We start from the raw sequence: 12,266 nt of genomic DNA, 5'->3' as shown, positions 1-12,266 counted from the left end.
CAGGATCTGGAGCACAACCAACAGGAAGACAAATCATCTAAATAACCAACCCACTATGTAGGATTTACAGTGTGCCTTAGCAAGCTGTGCAAACCCAACAAGTATGAGGAAATCAGCCATGAAGAACATAAATGGCAAAAAAAGGAAGTGATCAAAGATTCATCTGTACTGGCACCAACTGACTGTAGTTGTTAATCATGTTGGCTTAAAATAATATTTGCAAACCAGTTTCTAATTCTGGTGCAAAGCCAGTTCCAGGTTTGCATGGGACCCTCAACTAGCCACCCCCAACCATAACCATGGGCCTCCCCAGTGCAACCCTGGTCAACAATTGTTTGTTTAGTAGTTACTTCCCATTTTTCATCTGGAATCCTTAAACTGGTTTTACAGAATATATTTGCTTTATAAAATACAACTACAGCAAGAGCACAGGTTCAAAAACTATACCAGCATCATTTTATCTCCTCCCACAGTCAGTTTCAGTAGACTCTGCGGGAATGGGGGCCAGTTCGTGGAGCCGGCGCTGATGCTCCTGTTGCTTGCTCCTGTCTCCCTCACAGCTTCTCACTTCCCACAGGACAGCTGTGTCAGTCAATGTGGCCCATGGACTGCACAGTTAAAGGCTGCATCACACTTATTACAAAGCAAAGGAAAGAGCATGTGGGCCGATGGCACATTCCTGATCTGCTGATCATGATATGGAGCTTGCTAGTTTCATGCTTGCACTGGGCTTGCGTCACACCGGCTGCCCTGGATTTTTTTTATGTTTGCAGCATTCATTCACCACACTGGATTTTTAAAAAATTGTAGATTAAAAGGCATGAAATGTCAGAAACTACCCAAAGAATTAATAAAGTGTTGTTGCTTTTAACAAAATGCTCTAAAGGTTTCCATTAAGAAAAAAATCCAAAAGTAATATACACCTAGCAATCAACATTTAGTGAAATAAAGGAATAAAGCAAAAGTGCCTTAAACTTAAAAAAGGCACCTTGTGAGTATGAGCAGCGAAGTGCTTTTTCTCCACTGAAACATGGAAAATTTCCAGGCCATTCTTTTGCTACCCCATTGTAGTTGTTGTTGCAATTGTAGTAGTAGTTGTTGTTTTTAAAATATGAATATCAGAGGAGCAATAGTCATGGACAATTAATACTGGCAACCATATCAACACAACAGAAATCCGACTGATTTGGCAGAGGTATTCATGAGCCTGCCTGCTCTGAAGGGCTGGGTTGCTGCCTGGGAAAGTGAAACCATGTGCCTGGAACTTCTCGAACACTTCAGGGCACAGAGATCTGTAGAACTTCCTAATGGGAGATTTGGCTTTTCTAGAGGAGGAGGAGGAGGAATCCCCACTGTCAGCATTTCAGACTTCTAATATGCATTGGATCATTGCAATGCAAAGTAGAGGAAATTGGATCATTTTCTGGTCAGTTATCAAGTCCAGATGCAAGTGCAAGATGAGAAATTAGACCAGGGCTGACATCAGAGGTCAGTATCATAGGGAACCTGCTGAGTCCTATAGTCAAGCAGGGGATACGCTGCTGAAACTCTGGCTCCACTCCTCTCCCTCTCCCTCTCCCTCTCCCTCTCCCTCTCCCAGGATGAACCATCGGCTTAATAATACTGATGAGATTTTGCATTAATAGGAAAATTGAATCAAAATCCAGGAAAAGCTGAAGTCCACTGTGAGCAGTCCTTAGCAAGTTGTGTTTAACTCTCACCAGACACTGAGAGTTAAAATGTGACCAGTGGTTTCAAAGAAACACCATGAAAAACTGATTCTACCTGATATGCATAGCCTGAGGGAAAGGAAGGGTAGAATGACGACGTATGTCAAATATGTAATAAATTGCCATAAATACAGGGCAGAATCTTGAGTGGTGCCAAGCTGAACAACCACCGCGAATCTCAGGCTCTCAAAGGCAAATAGTGCTGCTCAGCTGCCAAACCTTTCAAACTGGAAAGGCAAGTCACATACAAGGAAGGGAGAGGAGGAGGGAGAAGGACTGAGAGCCCGCTGCCCAGAGCACTCCCAAATATAGATCCCATTTCTGTAGCAAAACACTGCCTGTTCCGCTGAATCTAGAAGAGGGTACAACAGATTTATGTAGCAGGAAGGTAGATGAGGGTGGGTCCAAAAAACCGAGGAATTTATTTATAAAAAATTGTGTATTATTTGTACATGTTCAAACTTCAGTCACCTTCAAAGTACTCTCCGTTTGCAGTCAAGACTTTTTTCCATTGCTCAAAACAGGTTTTGCACTCATTGATTTGGATGACTTTTAGTGCTTCTGCCGTTTTTTGTTTCACCTCTTCCACATCAGCAAAACAATGAGCCCTTTTTTTAATCCGGGGAAACAAAAAAAAGGTAACATGGGGCAAGATTGGGTGAATAGGGAGGGTGGGACACAAGGGTCATGGCGTTTTTGGTCAAGAACTGCTGAACACTCAGCTGAACAAAATTTCACCGCTGTACATTGTTCATGTAAACCAGCCATCGAAAAAATAGGCTAACGTGTTGAAATTATCCAAAAAAAAAAAAAAAAAGACAGGTACTCTGCTGGCTGGGGCATGCTGGGAACTGCAGAAGCTTTTCTATTTCTCCCTGGGCTTCCACATTAAAGCACTTAAAGGTTTAGTTAGAAGCTTGGATAGATGCACGCATCTATCCAATGTGTAGTAGTAATCTATCCAAGGTTTAGTAGAGGGATGCACTAGCCACTTGCCCACTCACCAATATCAAGGACCCTCTGCTTAGCCGTGTGCTGCCGAGAATGCCAGTACTTCCAGTGTTTCAGCTGTTCATCACGGTTTTTGTCTTCACTGAACACAACCATGATCACACTCTGGAAAGATCACAGAACAATAATCAGATATACAAAGTTAATATGATGCACAGGAGTTCAGTGAATTGCAGCCATAAAAAGGGATGGTTAATCCTTTCTCCATGCTGTTTTCCCAGTGAAAAACTGCCCCATATTCTTGGTGTCCTGATAAATGAACTCACAAAGTTTTTAACTGATATCAGCCTTTATGGTTGTTCAGTGGTTTGGACTCAAGTATCAGAAGGGCCACTTTCTCCCACAGGAGTCTGTCCAAACCTTACGATCATCATCAGGGGTCTTCTGTCCCTGATGTTAGGTGACTGATGACAAGAGACAGAGCTTCTTCCAGATATGATAGCCCATATCCAGACGGTAGCCCTTGCTTGGCACCAAGTTTGGGTCTTTCGAAGACCCATTGAAATATATATATTTATTTGCCCAGCAAATGTTCAAAGCTGAAGCTAACTGATGGTTTTTACTGGCATTTTTATATGTGCTTTCACTGTCTTGATTGCTTTCTCTAGATACAAATGCATTATATTTTCAGGTATGTGTTCTACTTTTTTATGATTATAAGCTGCCTTAGAATTTTGTTTAAAGTGAAAGACAGCATGTATGATATTCCAAATAAATAAATCAGAACTGAAATAACCTTGTAAACTCTTGCGGGTAGATATGAGCCTGTTCCTCTGTTAAACATTGGCCATTGTAACAAACTGCATTTAGAGGGGCATAGTAAAAACAAACATACACACTCATTAAAAAGTCATTAGCAAATCGATGTTCTCAATCTCAGAAGAGACCAGCCATACCCTGACTTTGCTGATTGGATGTCTGAAACATTTATTGTCTCCAGTCTCACTCAAAGTTATGGCATAAAACTGCCCCTTGTTTAAGTAGGTCATGGGTCCTTCTCCTTGCTTTTGACGAAGGGATTTGGTTGCTTCCAATGTATACCGAAAAGTGCTGCTGCATGAAGGAGGTAAGAAGAAACACACAAAAAGAAAGAGTGAGATGGGCTGAAATATTAAAAAAAATCTCTTATGATGTAAAATTCAAGTAACTGACAAATAATCCATAATTTATGTATTTGTATTATTGCATTATTTATTTATTGGAAGTATTTTTCAACTCATTCCTCAGCCAAAATGCTTCCCAAAGTGGCTTACATATAATCAGCCAAACAAGTAAAGTAGTAAAACAAGGCAGTCCATGATTGCAGGCATACAATTTGAAAAGACTGAAGGGAAGGGAAATGAAATCTTTCAGCAGGGCTGATAGAAAATCCCTTGCCTTATCTCAGAATGACTGCTGGTGGTGAGAGTTGAGGGAGGAGAAACCTAAAGGCACCTTGTCTTAAGCAGAGCCATGTAAATGGCCACAGTTGAATAGCCAACACATGCAGTGGCTCCCTTGTTTGGTTTGGTCCTAGAAAAGTCACACACAGAGGCTCTTTCTCTGTATCCTGCCAATGATGGAAGCACAATTAGCTTTGATACACGAGAAAACCATCTCAGGATCAAACTACACATCACATTAAATTCATGTCATTCATACTCCATGTGGTTTTATTGGATTTGGAAGTAAGCAACAGGGGAACTATGAATTCAGATTTAATCTTTTCCTCCCTAGTCACAACTCCCAGAAAAACATCCACCACTCCTCATGCCATCCTACTGGGCAGCTTTTTCACTAGCATTAACTTTTGCAGATGGAAGGGAGGAAATTTACAGAGGATTGTGGCCAAGGACAGGGGGCTTGGACTGTCCTTCCCTGCAATTTGCAGTCCCAGTTTAAATCAGGGTCTCATGTTTACTTTTAGTAAAGAAATATACACAGTGCTAGTTTGGCCCACAGCTTGTGGTCCCACACAAATTGCCCTACAAAAGTTCAGTTGGACCCATCTTACCATGCTCTGCTGTTTAATGAAGACCTTTTAATTCTTATTCCAGGAGGCTTTCAGCTTCCCAAGAGGATAAGATTTTTATCAAAGGTTCTATGTTTTAAAAAGGGAACATTTCATGTAAAGATGGGCATGATAAAGGACCAAAATGGCAGGGATCTAACAGAGGCAGAAGAGATCAAGAAGAGGTGGCATGATTACACAGAAGAACTATACAAGAAAGAGCTTAACGTCCCTGCTAACAATGATGGGGTGGTCACTGACCTCGAGCCAGACATCCTGGAATGTGAAGTCAAATGGGCCTTAGGAAGTCTGAGCAACAACAAAGCTAGTGGAGGCAACAGTATTCCAGCCGAGCTATTCAAAATCTTAAAAGACAATGCAGAAAAAGTGCTACACTCAGTATAACAGCAAATTTGGAAAACTCAACAGTGGCCACAGGATTGGAAAAGGTCAGTTTACATTCCAATCCCAAAGAAGGGCAATGCCAAAGAATGTTCAAACTACCGCACCATTGCAGACATTTCACATGCTAGCAAAGTTATGCTCAAAATCCTACAAGCTAGGCTCCAGCAGTATGTGGACTGAGAACTACCAGAAGTACAGGCAGGAATTCAAAGAGGGAGAGGAACTAGAGATCAAATTGCCAACATACGCTGAATCATGGAGAAAGCTAGGGAATTCCAGAAAAACATCTACTTCTGCTTCATTGACTATGCTAAAGCCTTTGTGTGGATCACGACAAATTGTGGCAAGTTCTTAAAGACATGGGAGTACCTGACCATCTTATTTGTCTCTTGAGAAACCTATATGCGGGTCAAGAAGCAACAGTGAGAACTGGGCACAGAACCACTGATTGGTTCAAAATTGAGAAAGGAGTTTGGCAAGGCTGTATACTGTCTCCCTGCCTATTTAACTTATATGCAGAGCACATCATGAGAAAGGCGGAGCTAGATGAATCACCAGTTGGAATTAAGATTGCTGGGAGAAATATCAACAACCTCAGATATGCAGATGATACCACTCTCATGGCAGAAAGTGAAGAGGAACTAAAGAGTCTCTTGAAGGGAGTGAAGGAGGAGAGTGCAAAAGTTGGCTTGAAACTCAACATCAAGAAAACTAAGCTCATGGCATCCAGTCCTCTCACAGCCTGGCAAATAGATGGGGAAGAAATGGAGGTACTGACAGATTTTATTTTCCTGGGCTCCAAGATCACCGCAGATGGGAACTGCAGCCAAGAAATTAAAAGACGCTTGCTCCTGGGGAGGAAAGCTATGGCAAATCTAGACAGCATACTAAAAAGCAGAGACATCACCCTGCCAACAAAAATGCGTATAGTCAAGGCTATGGTTTTCCCAGTTGCAATGTATGGCTGTGAAAGCTGGACCACAAGGAAGGCTGAGCGCCAAAGGATTGAAGCCTTTGAATTGGGGTGCTGGAGGAGACTCCTGCGAGTCCCTTGGACCACAAGGCGATCAAACCGGTCAGTCTTAGAAGTGATCAACCCTGACTGCTCTTTAGAAGGTCAGATACTGAAGATGAAACTCAAATACTTTGGCCACCTAATGAGAAGGAAGGACTCCCCGGAGAAGAGCCTAATGCTGGGAACAATGGATGGCAAAAGAAGAAGGGGATGGCAGAGGATGAGGTGGCTAGATGGAGTCACTGAAGCAGTTGGTGTGAGCTTAAGTGGACTCCGGGGGATGGTGGAGGACAGGAAGGCCTGGAGGAATGTTGTCCATGGGGTTGCGATGGGTTAAACACGATTTTGCGACTAACAACAACAATGTTTAAAAGACAACGAACATAACAAACAAAACCAGAAATTTTAAGCCTGATATTCCTTACCTTGACATATTCTGCATGGCTATTAATACATGAATTTATTACTGAATAAACTTTATTCCTCACCAAAAATACGAAAATTCTTACTGCAGTATAACCAGGCGGAAGCAGTATTCTAACTGTTGGTTCATTAACTGCAATTTGAGCTCCTGATTGTGCACAGAGACCATTGTAACTGCATATACTTGGGTTTATAATATACCTGACCACTTTTTGCAATTTCTCTCTAAACCACAAGGGAAATTTCAGTCAAACAATCATGCATGTCCTGGAGCAGGAATAAGATGTAAGCATAGTTAATATAAAAAGCAATTTCTAATTTCTATTCTTCTGCTCTCATTTGCATTGTATTAAGCCTAAAAGCCTATCCAATAAAAAATCAACAGAAATAATTCCATGAATCTCAGTGGGCACTGGATTCTGAGTATAATTCTAAACCATACAGTGTAGACTCTCAGTTAACTGGTACCCATGGGGACTGGTAGATGTCAGGTAAATGTAGTTTCTGGTTGCTTGAGAGTTACTATTAAAAATAGGCCTAACCCTATAACCCATACCATACCTTACCATACCATACCATAAACTCTGTATTGACTGGATATTAATATTGAAATACAGTAGTTAAAAGCAAATTAAGACAAATAAAGGCAAACTTCTATCTTCTGAGACTGAGCCTTGATATCATAGATCATTGACAAAATGGCATTAAGTTCCTCCATGAACACTCCACCTTTCTCAAGCCTCTTGCATATTTCTGTCTTCTGCTTGAGGGTAAGCACTATGCCTTTACACTTACTTGGGACCTGTTTCTGCATACTTGGGGTTGGGTGAAAACACAAAATTTGAATAACAATAGACCGGTATGTTTATACAGGGTGAAGTGGTGGGAGTGGGAGACAAACGTGGGCTTATTCACAGTGCAATGTACAGTGTGCCAAGTTTAAACTTACAGTTCTGCTGGAAATTGATTTTATATTAATTTTTATTTAAGGTATTATTTCTTTGATTTTTTTGCTGGTTACCTGAGTTCTGGTTAACTAAGAGTCTATTGCATATTCTTTGAATGAAAATTTCCATCTAGCATACTAAACCTTAAGGCTTCACATTTAAAATTTCTTGCTTTAGCATTGTTTCTTTAAAACCAAAGGGGCTTAATTTATACCTGATCAGTCACTTTATCGCCAATGGAAAACTACTTCAAGAAATCTAATGCTATATATTGGTAATGTAGGAAAAGTCAAAGGATGCTATCCTTATGCTATTATTCCTAACGCTAGCATCAGAAACCAGAAGACCTTCCCATGTGTGCGTATAACGACCATGCAGGCAGATCAGTATTTTCCTACTGATCAGTACCTTTCTTCTTAACAGAATAGAGATTCAGTGGGGACCCTCCACCCATCCCCACGATCAGCTTTCCTGATATGATTACAGGATGACACACATGGAATAATAGAATCATAGCACAGCAGAGCTGGAAGGGGCCCAAAAGGCCACTGCGTCCAAACCCCCGAGGGCAGGATGCCAAGTTAAAGCATCCCCCCACAGATAACTGTGCAGCAGCATCTTGGGACAGCCCGTGATCTCCCTCGGTCCTTGTTTCCATTGTTGCGTTGCCCTAACTGTCAAGGACGTTTTCCTTGGATTAGTACACCACAAAGCAGAGTGCCACATGGTGGTGTAGATGTACATGCTGAAAGAGGAATAATATTTAGCCTGGGGCCTCCCACTGACAGTAAGGAGGAGTGGAATGGAAAAAGCATTCCACAGCCCATCTTATATCCCGTCTATGCACCACTTTTCTAGATGATACAAATAATATATAATAAATGTGCCACTGCTGGTCATGGATAGAAGGCAGATTCCATGGAGCCTTGCCACAGTTATCCATGTGCCGGTGCCCTGGTTTGTTTGTTTGTTTGTTTAAAACTTTTATATGCCATCTCTTATGCATAGCATCTCAGGACGGCTTACAATCATTAAAATCAAAATATGATAAAACAATCCAGTATAATAAATAACATATGACCAGTGAAATAAATTAAACCAAAAGTGACTGTTAAAACATTAAGATACTAATTTTTAAAATAATGATTGAATGAAAAGGAATGTGCTCACATGGGGCTGCCTTTGAAGACAGTCCAGGTACCTCAACCAACAGAGCAGCAGGGTTATCAGCAAGGACCGGCCCTAGAGAACGTATCATGCCAGTCCTCTGCCAACTGCATTGGCCGCCTGTCATTGCCCAGGCCCAATTCAAAGTGCTCATGGCTAACATATACAGCCTTACAGGGCTTGGGACCGCAATAACAAAAGGAATGCCTGGCTCCGGATATCCCTACCAGACCACGGAGGCCCTGCTTCGCAAATGACGTGAGGGGGGAATTAGCGAGGAAACGGACCTTCTCTGTTACAGTACCTCACCTTGAAATTCCTCTCTGAAAGAAGTGCGACTGGCATCTACCTGTTTTCATTGCCATATAAAGACCTTTTTCTTTAGTATTCGCTTTTCAAATTATGCTTTCGGTTGATTCTTACTGCTGGTTTTCTTGTTGTTTATATTATTGTTTATCCTCCTGTTTTTGCACTATATTAGTATGCTTTTATGTGGTTTTTCACTGTTATTGTTTTATTTATTATTTTTATGTCAGCTGCTCTGCTATATATGCTATGTGAGCAGCCCAGAGAACCCCTGGGCTATGCAGCAGCACACACTTGCAATCAATCAATCAATCAATCAATCAATCAATATCTAGCTTTTGAATTTCATAGGAGAAAGCCAACAATGCCATTACCTGATTTATCTGTAATGTCTGTGCCTTGGATTATTTATTTATTTATTTATTTGCCGCATTTGTATGCCACCCCATAGCTGAAGGCTCTCTGGGTGGCTCATAGGGCAAATAAAAATTAATAACAATAACAAACAAGCCATTTTTCCACAATTATTGATGGCCAGCAAAACTAGCAGCCTTCAATAGAGTATTATGTTATATTTATATCCTGCTTTCTCCTCTTGCAAGGGTCTAAAGGTGACTTACATAGCTCTCCTCTGCTCCATTGTTTTCCTCATAACAACAACCATGTGATGTAGGTTAGGCTGAGACTGTGTGACTGGCCCAAAGTCACCCAGTGAGCTTCATGGCCAAGAAAGGACTAGGTTCCTGGTCTCCAGTCCAACACTCAAGCCACCACACTGCACTAAACAACATTCATATCAAATTTGAGCTTTCTGATATCTCGGAAATTTTGGTATCTTCATCAATGGAGTTATTGAGAGATATATGAATGGCAAATAAGGAACAGGTATGCTAAATGGAGGAGACCACAGTGTTCTTAATAATAAAGTTGTCCCTGAGTACAGGGCAAGCAAAACTTGGGTCCTGTGTGCCACATATTTTAGTGTGAGTCCAATAGGAAGCCTTTATGAAACTACTATAAATCAGCTATCCACACATTGTTGTTACTTACTTGGCTGATTGTTCATAAATATATTCCTCAGGTCCCACAGAACCACTGCGAAATTTCTAAAAGATGGAGAGAATGTATATATCAAAAGTCGTTGAGCCAAAAGCCAAACCAAATTGCTTATGCAATGCCAGTCAAAAGATTACTAATTTGATTATCCAACTCATCTGCCAATTACATTTCTATAAATGTGCATATGAATGAAAACAATGACCGTTCAGATTTACTGACGGTTCTAATGAACTCGAAGAGACTAAGAGACCAATTCAGTGGCTTTCCGATATTGTTGGCGAAGTCATGGGATTCTTCAGAAGGCCAGGCATAAGATCCTACAATTCTGTGAGGGGGTCTCTTCCTAGTTTCCTTGCAGCTGTCCCAGAAAGAACTGCTGGCTGCCCTCACCCCAAGCCAGCAACTGGGCCTCGGGGAATACAAAGGAGGTGTGCTGAGGGCAGGGAGGGGAGAAGGCAAGGGCTGCAGAGTAATATCAATTCCAGCTGGTGCGCCAACCGTCCAACCTCCCTTTCCCTGGTGCTAAATCTAGATGACTCGAAACAGCGATTTAGAAAAAATGCTGAGTAAGAGATTGCTGCCGAATCCAAAGTGACTTTGGAGGCTCACAAGCATATACCATGGGAGTGATGGAACTGCACCCCATTTTGTCACCAACGTAAGCCCCGCTGATTTCAGTGGGTCCACGGTAAGCATGACTAGATTCTATCTGATCTTTTTGAAGCCAAAGGCATATTATATTTTTATATGGGGAAATCCCTTAGAAGAGGCATCCCCTTCTGTATGAAAGGGAGAAAAAGGAGACAATTCTTTTTAGATGGTGTTTCCAGCCTTTCCCAGCCAGTTGTCTCCCCAAGGGGTTGAACTTCAACACCCATCATTTGACCTACTGGATTGGAATGATAGGAGTTGCTGTCCATCACATTTTGAGGGCCACCAGGTTGGGAAAGACTGGTCCTCACTATTTACAATTTATGCAAATATTTGTATTGAATGTAAAATTCTTTAAATCTGCTATCCTATTAGAGACATTTATGGTCAATTGAAAGTATTTTGAATAACTCATATAATCCTGCCTTCTGATAACCCCCTAACCTCCAGATTTTGCACTACAACTCTAACTGTCCTTCAACAAGAGACAAGTTTGCCAGAGCTGCTTAGAGCTGTAGTCCTAAAAATCTGGAGGGGGCCAACAATTTATCTAACCGATTACATCTCTTCATAGCTACAGTCCTATGTCCAAAAGTAGGACGGAATGATGGACACACAGCACTGTAGCTCTTCACTGGCCTGAATATATCTCACATTTTTAAAATGTAGAGTTGATTGCCATTGTGAAGTCCATCCCAATTAAAGCTGCATGTGTGGGGAGGAAACAAGCCCGTTGGCCCAATCCCCGCCATTGCGCCTTCAGCGTGCGTGAGAAATGATATCAGCAGGAAGCCTTCTCTAAGCATGCAAGCTACCCAAACAACTCAAAAGCCATTACTTGGCCCAGGTAAAATACTTCAGTATTAATACTGTTATCACTGCATGATGCTGACCACGTAATATCATATCCATTTGTTGCATTTGTTAACTAAAATAATCCACTGTTTGTTTAAAAAATAAATGGAAAAGGTTATCATGCAGGACAGAAATGAATTGTTGACTCTGTTCTAACAATGATGTTTGTCTAGATTATTCCACCCTTAGTTATAAATAACTCATAATATATCCAATTATGATAGGAGTCTCAATAAGGAGGACTCCTATCTCAACCTTTAAAGATTATTTATTTAAAAGATATATATTCCATACTTCAGCAAAGGTTCCAGAGCCTTACAAAAACAAGGTAGAATACAAAACAAAAACACTGTAACACTATAACATGATATATCACCAACATGTTAAAATAATATAATGAATAGCCTAGGAAAACGGAGGCATCTTTGCCCAGTACGGAAAGAATAAAAATGTTGGTGTCACGTGAACCTCTCTGGGGAGAGAATTACAGAAGCAAAGCGTCACCACTGTGAAGCCTTTCTCACCTCTGCTTTGCCTTGCATAGCAGGCCATCAGAGGACGGACTTCAAAGAGGACCATTGGACTATCCTACTTGTTTGGAACTGATTTCAGGCAGCTTGCATCTCAAATCCCTCTTCAGTCATCAAGTTCACTGGGTTGCTTTGGGCAAGCCACTATCTCCCAGCCTAAGGGTAGCAGGACTGGGT

The 12,266-nt window shown here is 41.3% G+C and overlaps 1 protein-coding gene across 1 annotated transcript in view; it reads right to left on the bottom strand.

The window, feature by feature from the left end:
* Window positions 1-12,266, bottom strand: part of GRHL2 (grainyhead like transcription factor 2) — a 93,274-nt gene that overhangs the window by 52,652 nt on the left and 28,356 nt on the right. Inside the window, exons 5-7 of the mRNA XM_044421461.1 lie at window positions 10,045-10,100; window positions 3,638-3,794; window positions 2,735-2,846 (exon numbers count right to left, since the gene is read on the bottom strand). Coding sequence (XP_044277396.1) covers window positions 2,735-2,846; window positions 3,638-3,794; window positions 10,045-10,100 — 325 coding nt within the window. The remainder of the gene's footprint in view (window positions 1-2,734; window positions 2,847-3,637; window positions 3,795-10,044; window positions 10,101-12,266) is intronic.

The sequence above is a fragment of the Varanus komodoensis genome, unplaced genomic scaffold (assembly GCF_004798865.1).
Source record: "Varanus komodoensis strain SLA01 unplaced genomic scaffold, ASM479886v1 scaffold12, whole genome shotgun sequence".
In the NCBI taxonomy this organism is placed as follows: Eukaryota; Metazoa; Chordata; class Lepidosauria; order Squamata; family Varanidae; genus Varanus; species Varanus komodoensis.
Note: the sequence above shows the minus strand (reverse complement) of the source record. Positions and strands in the feature narration are given on the sequence as shown.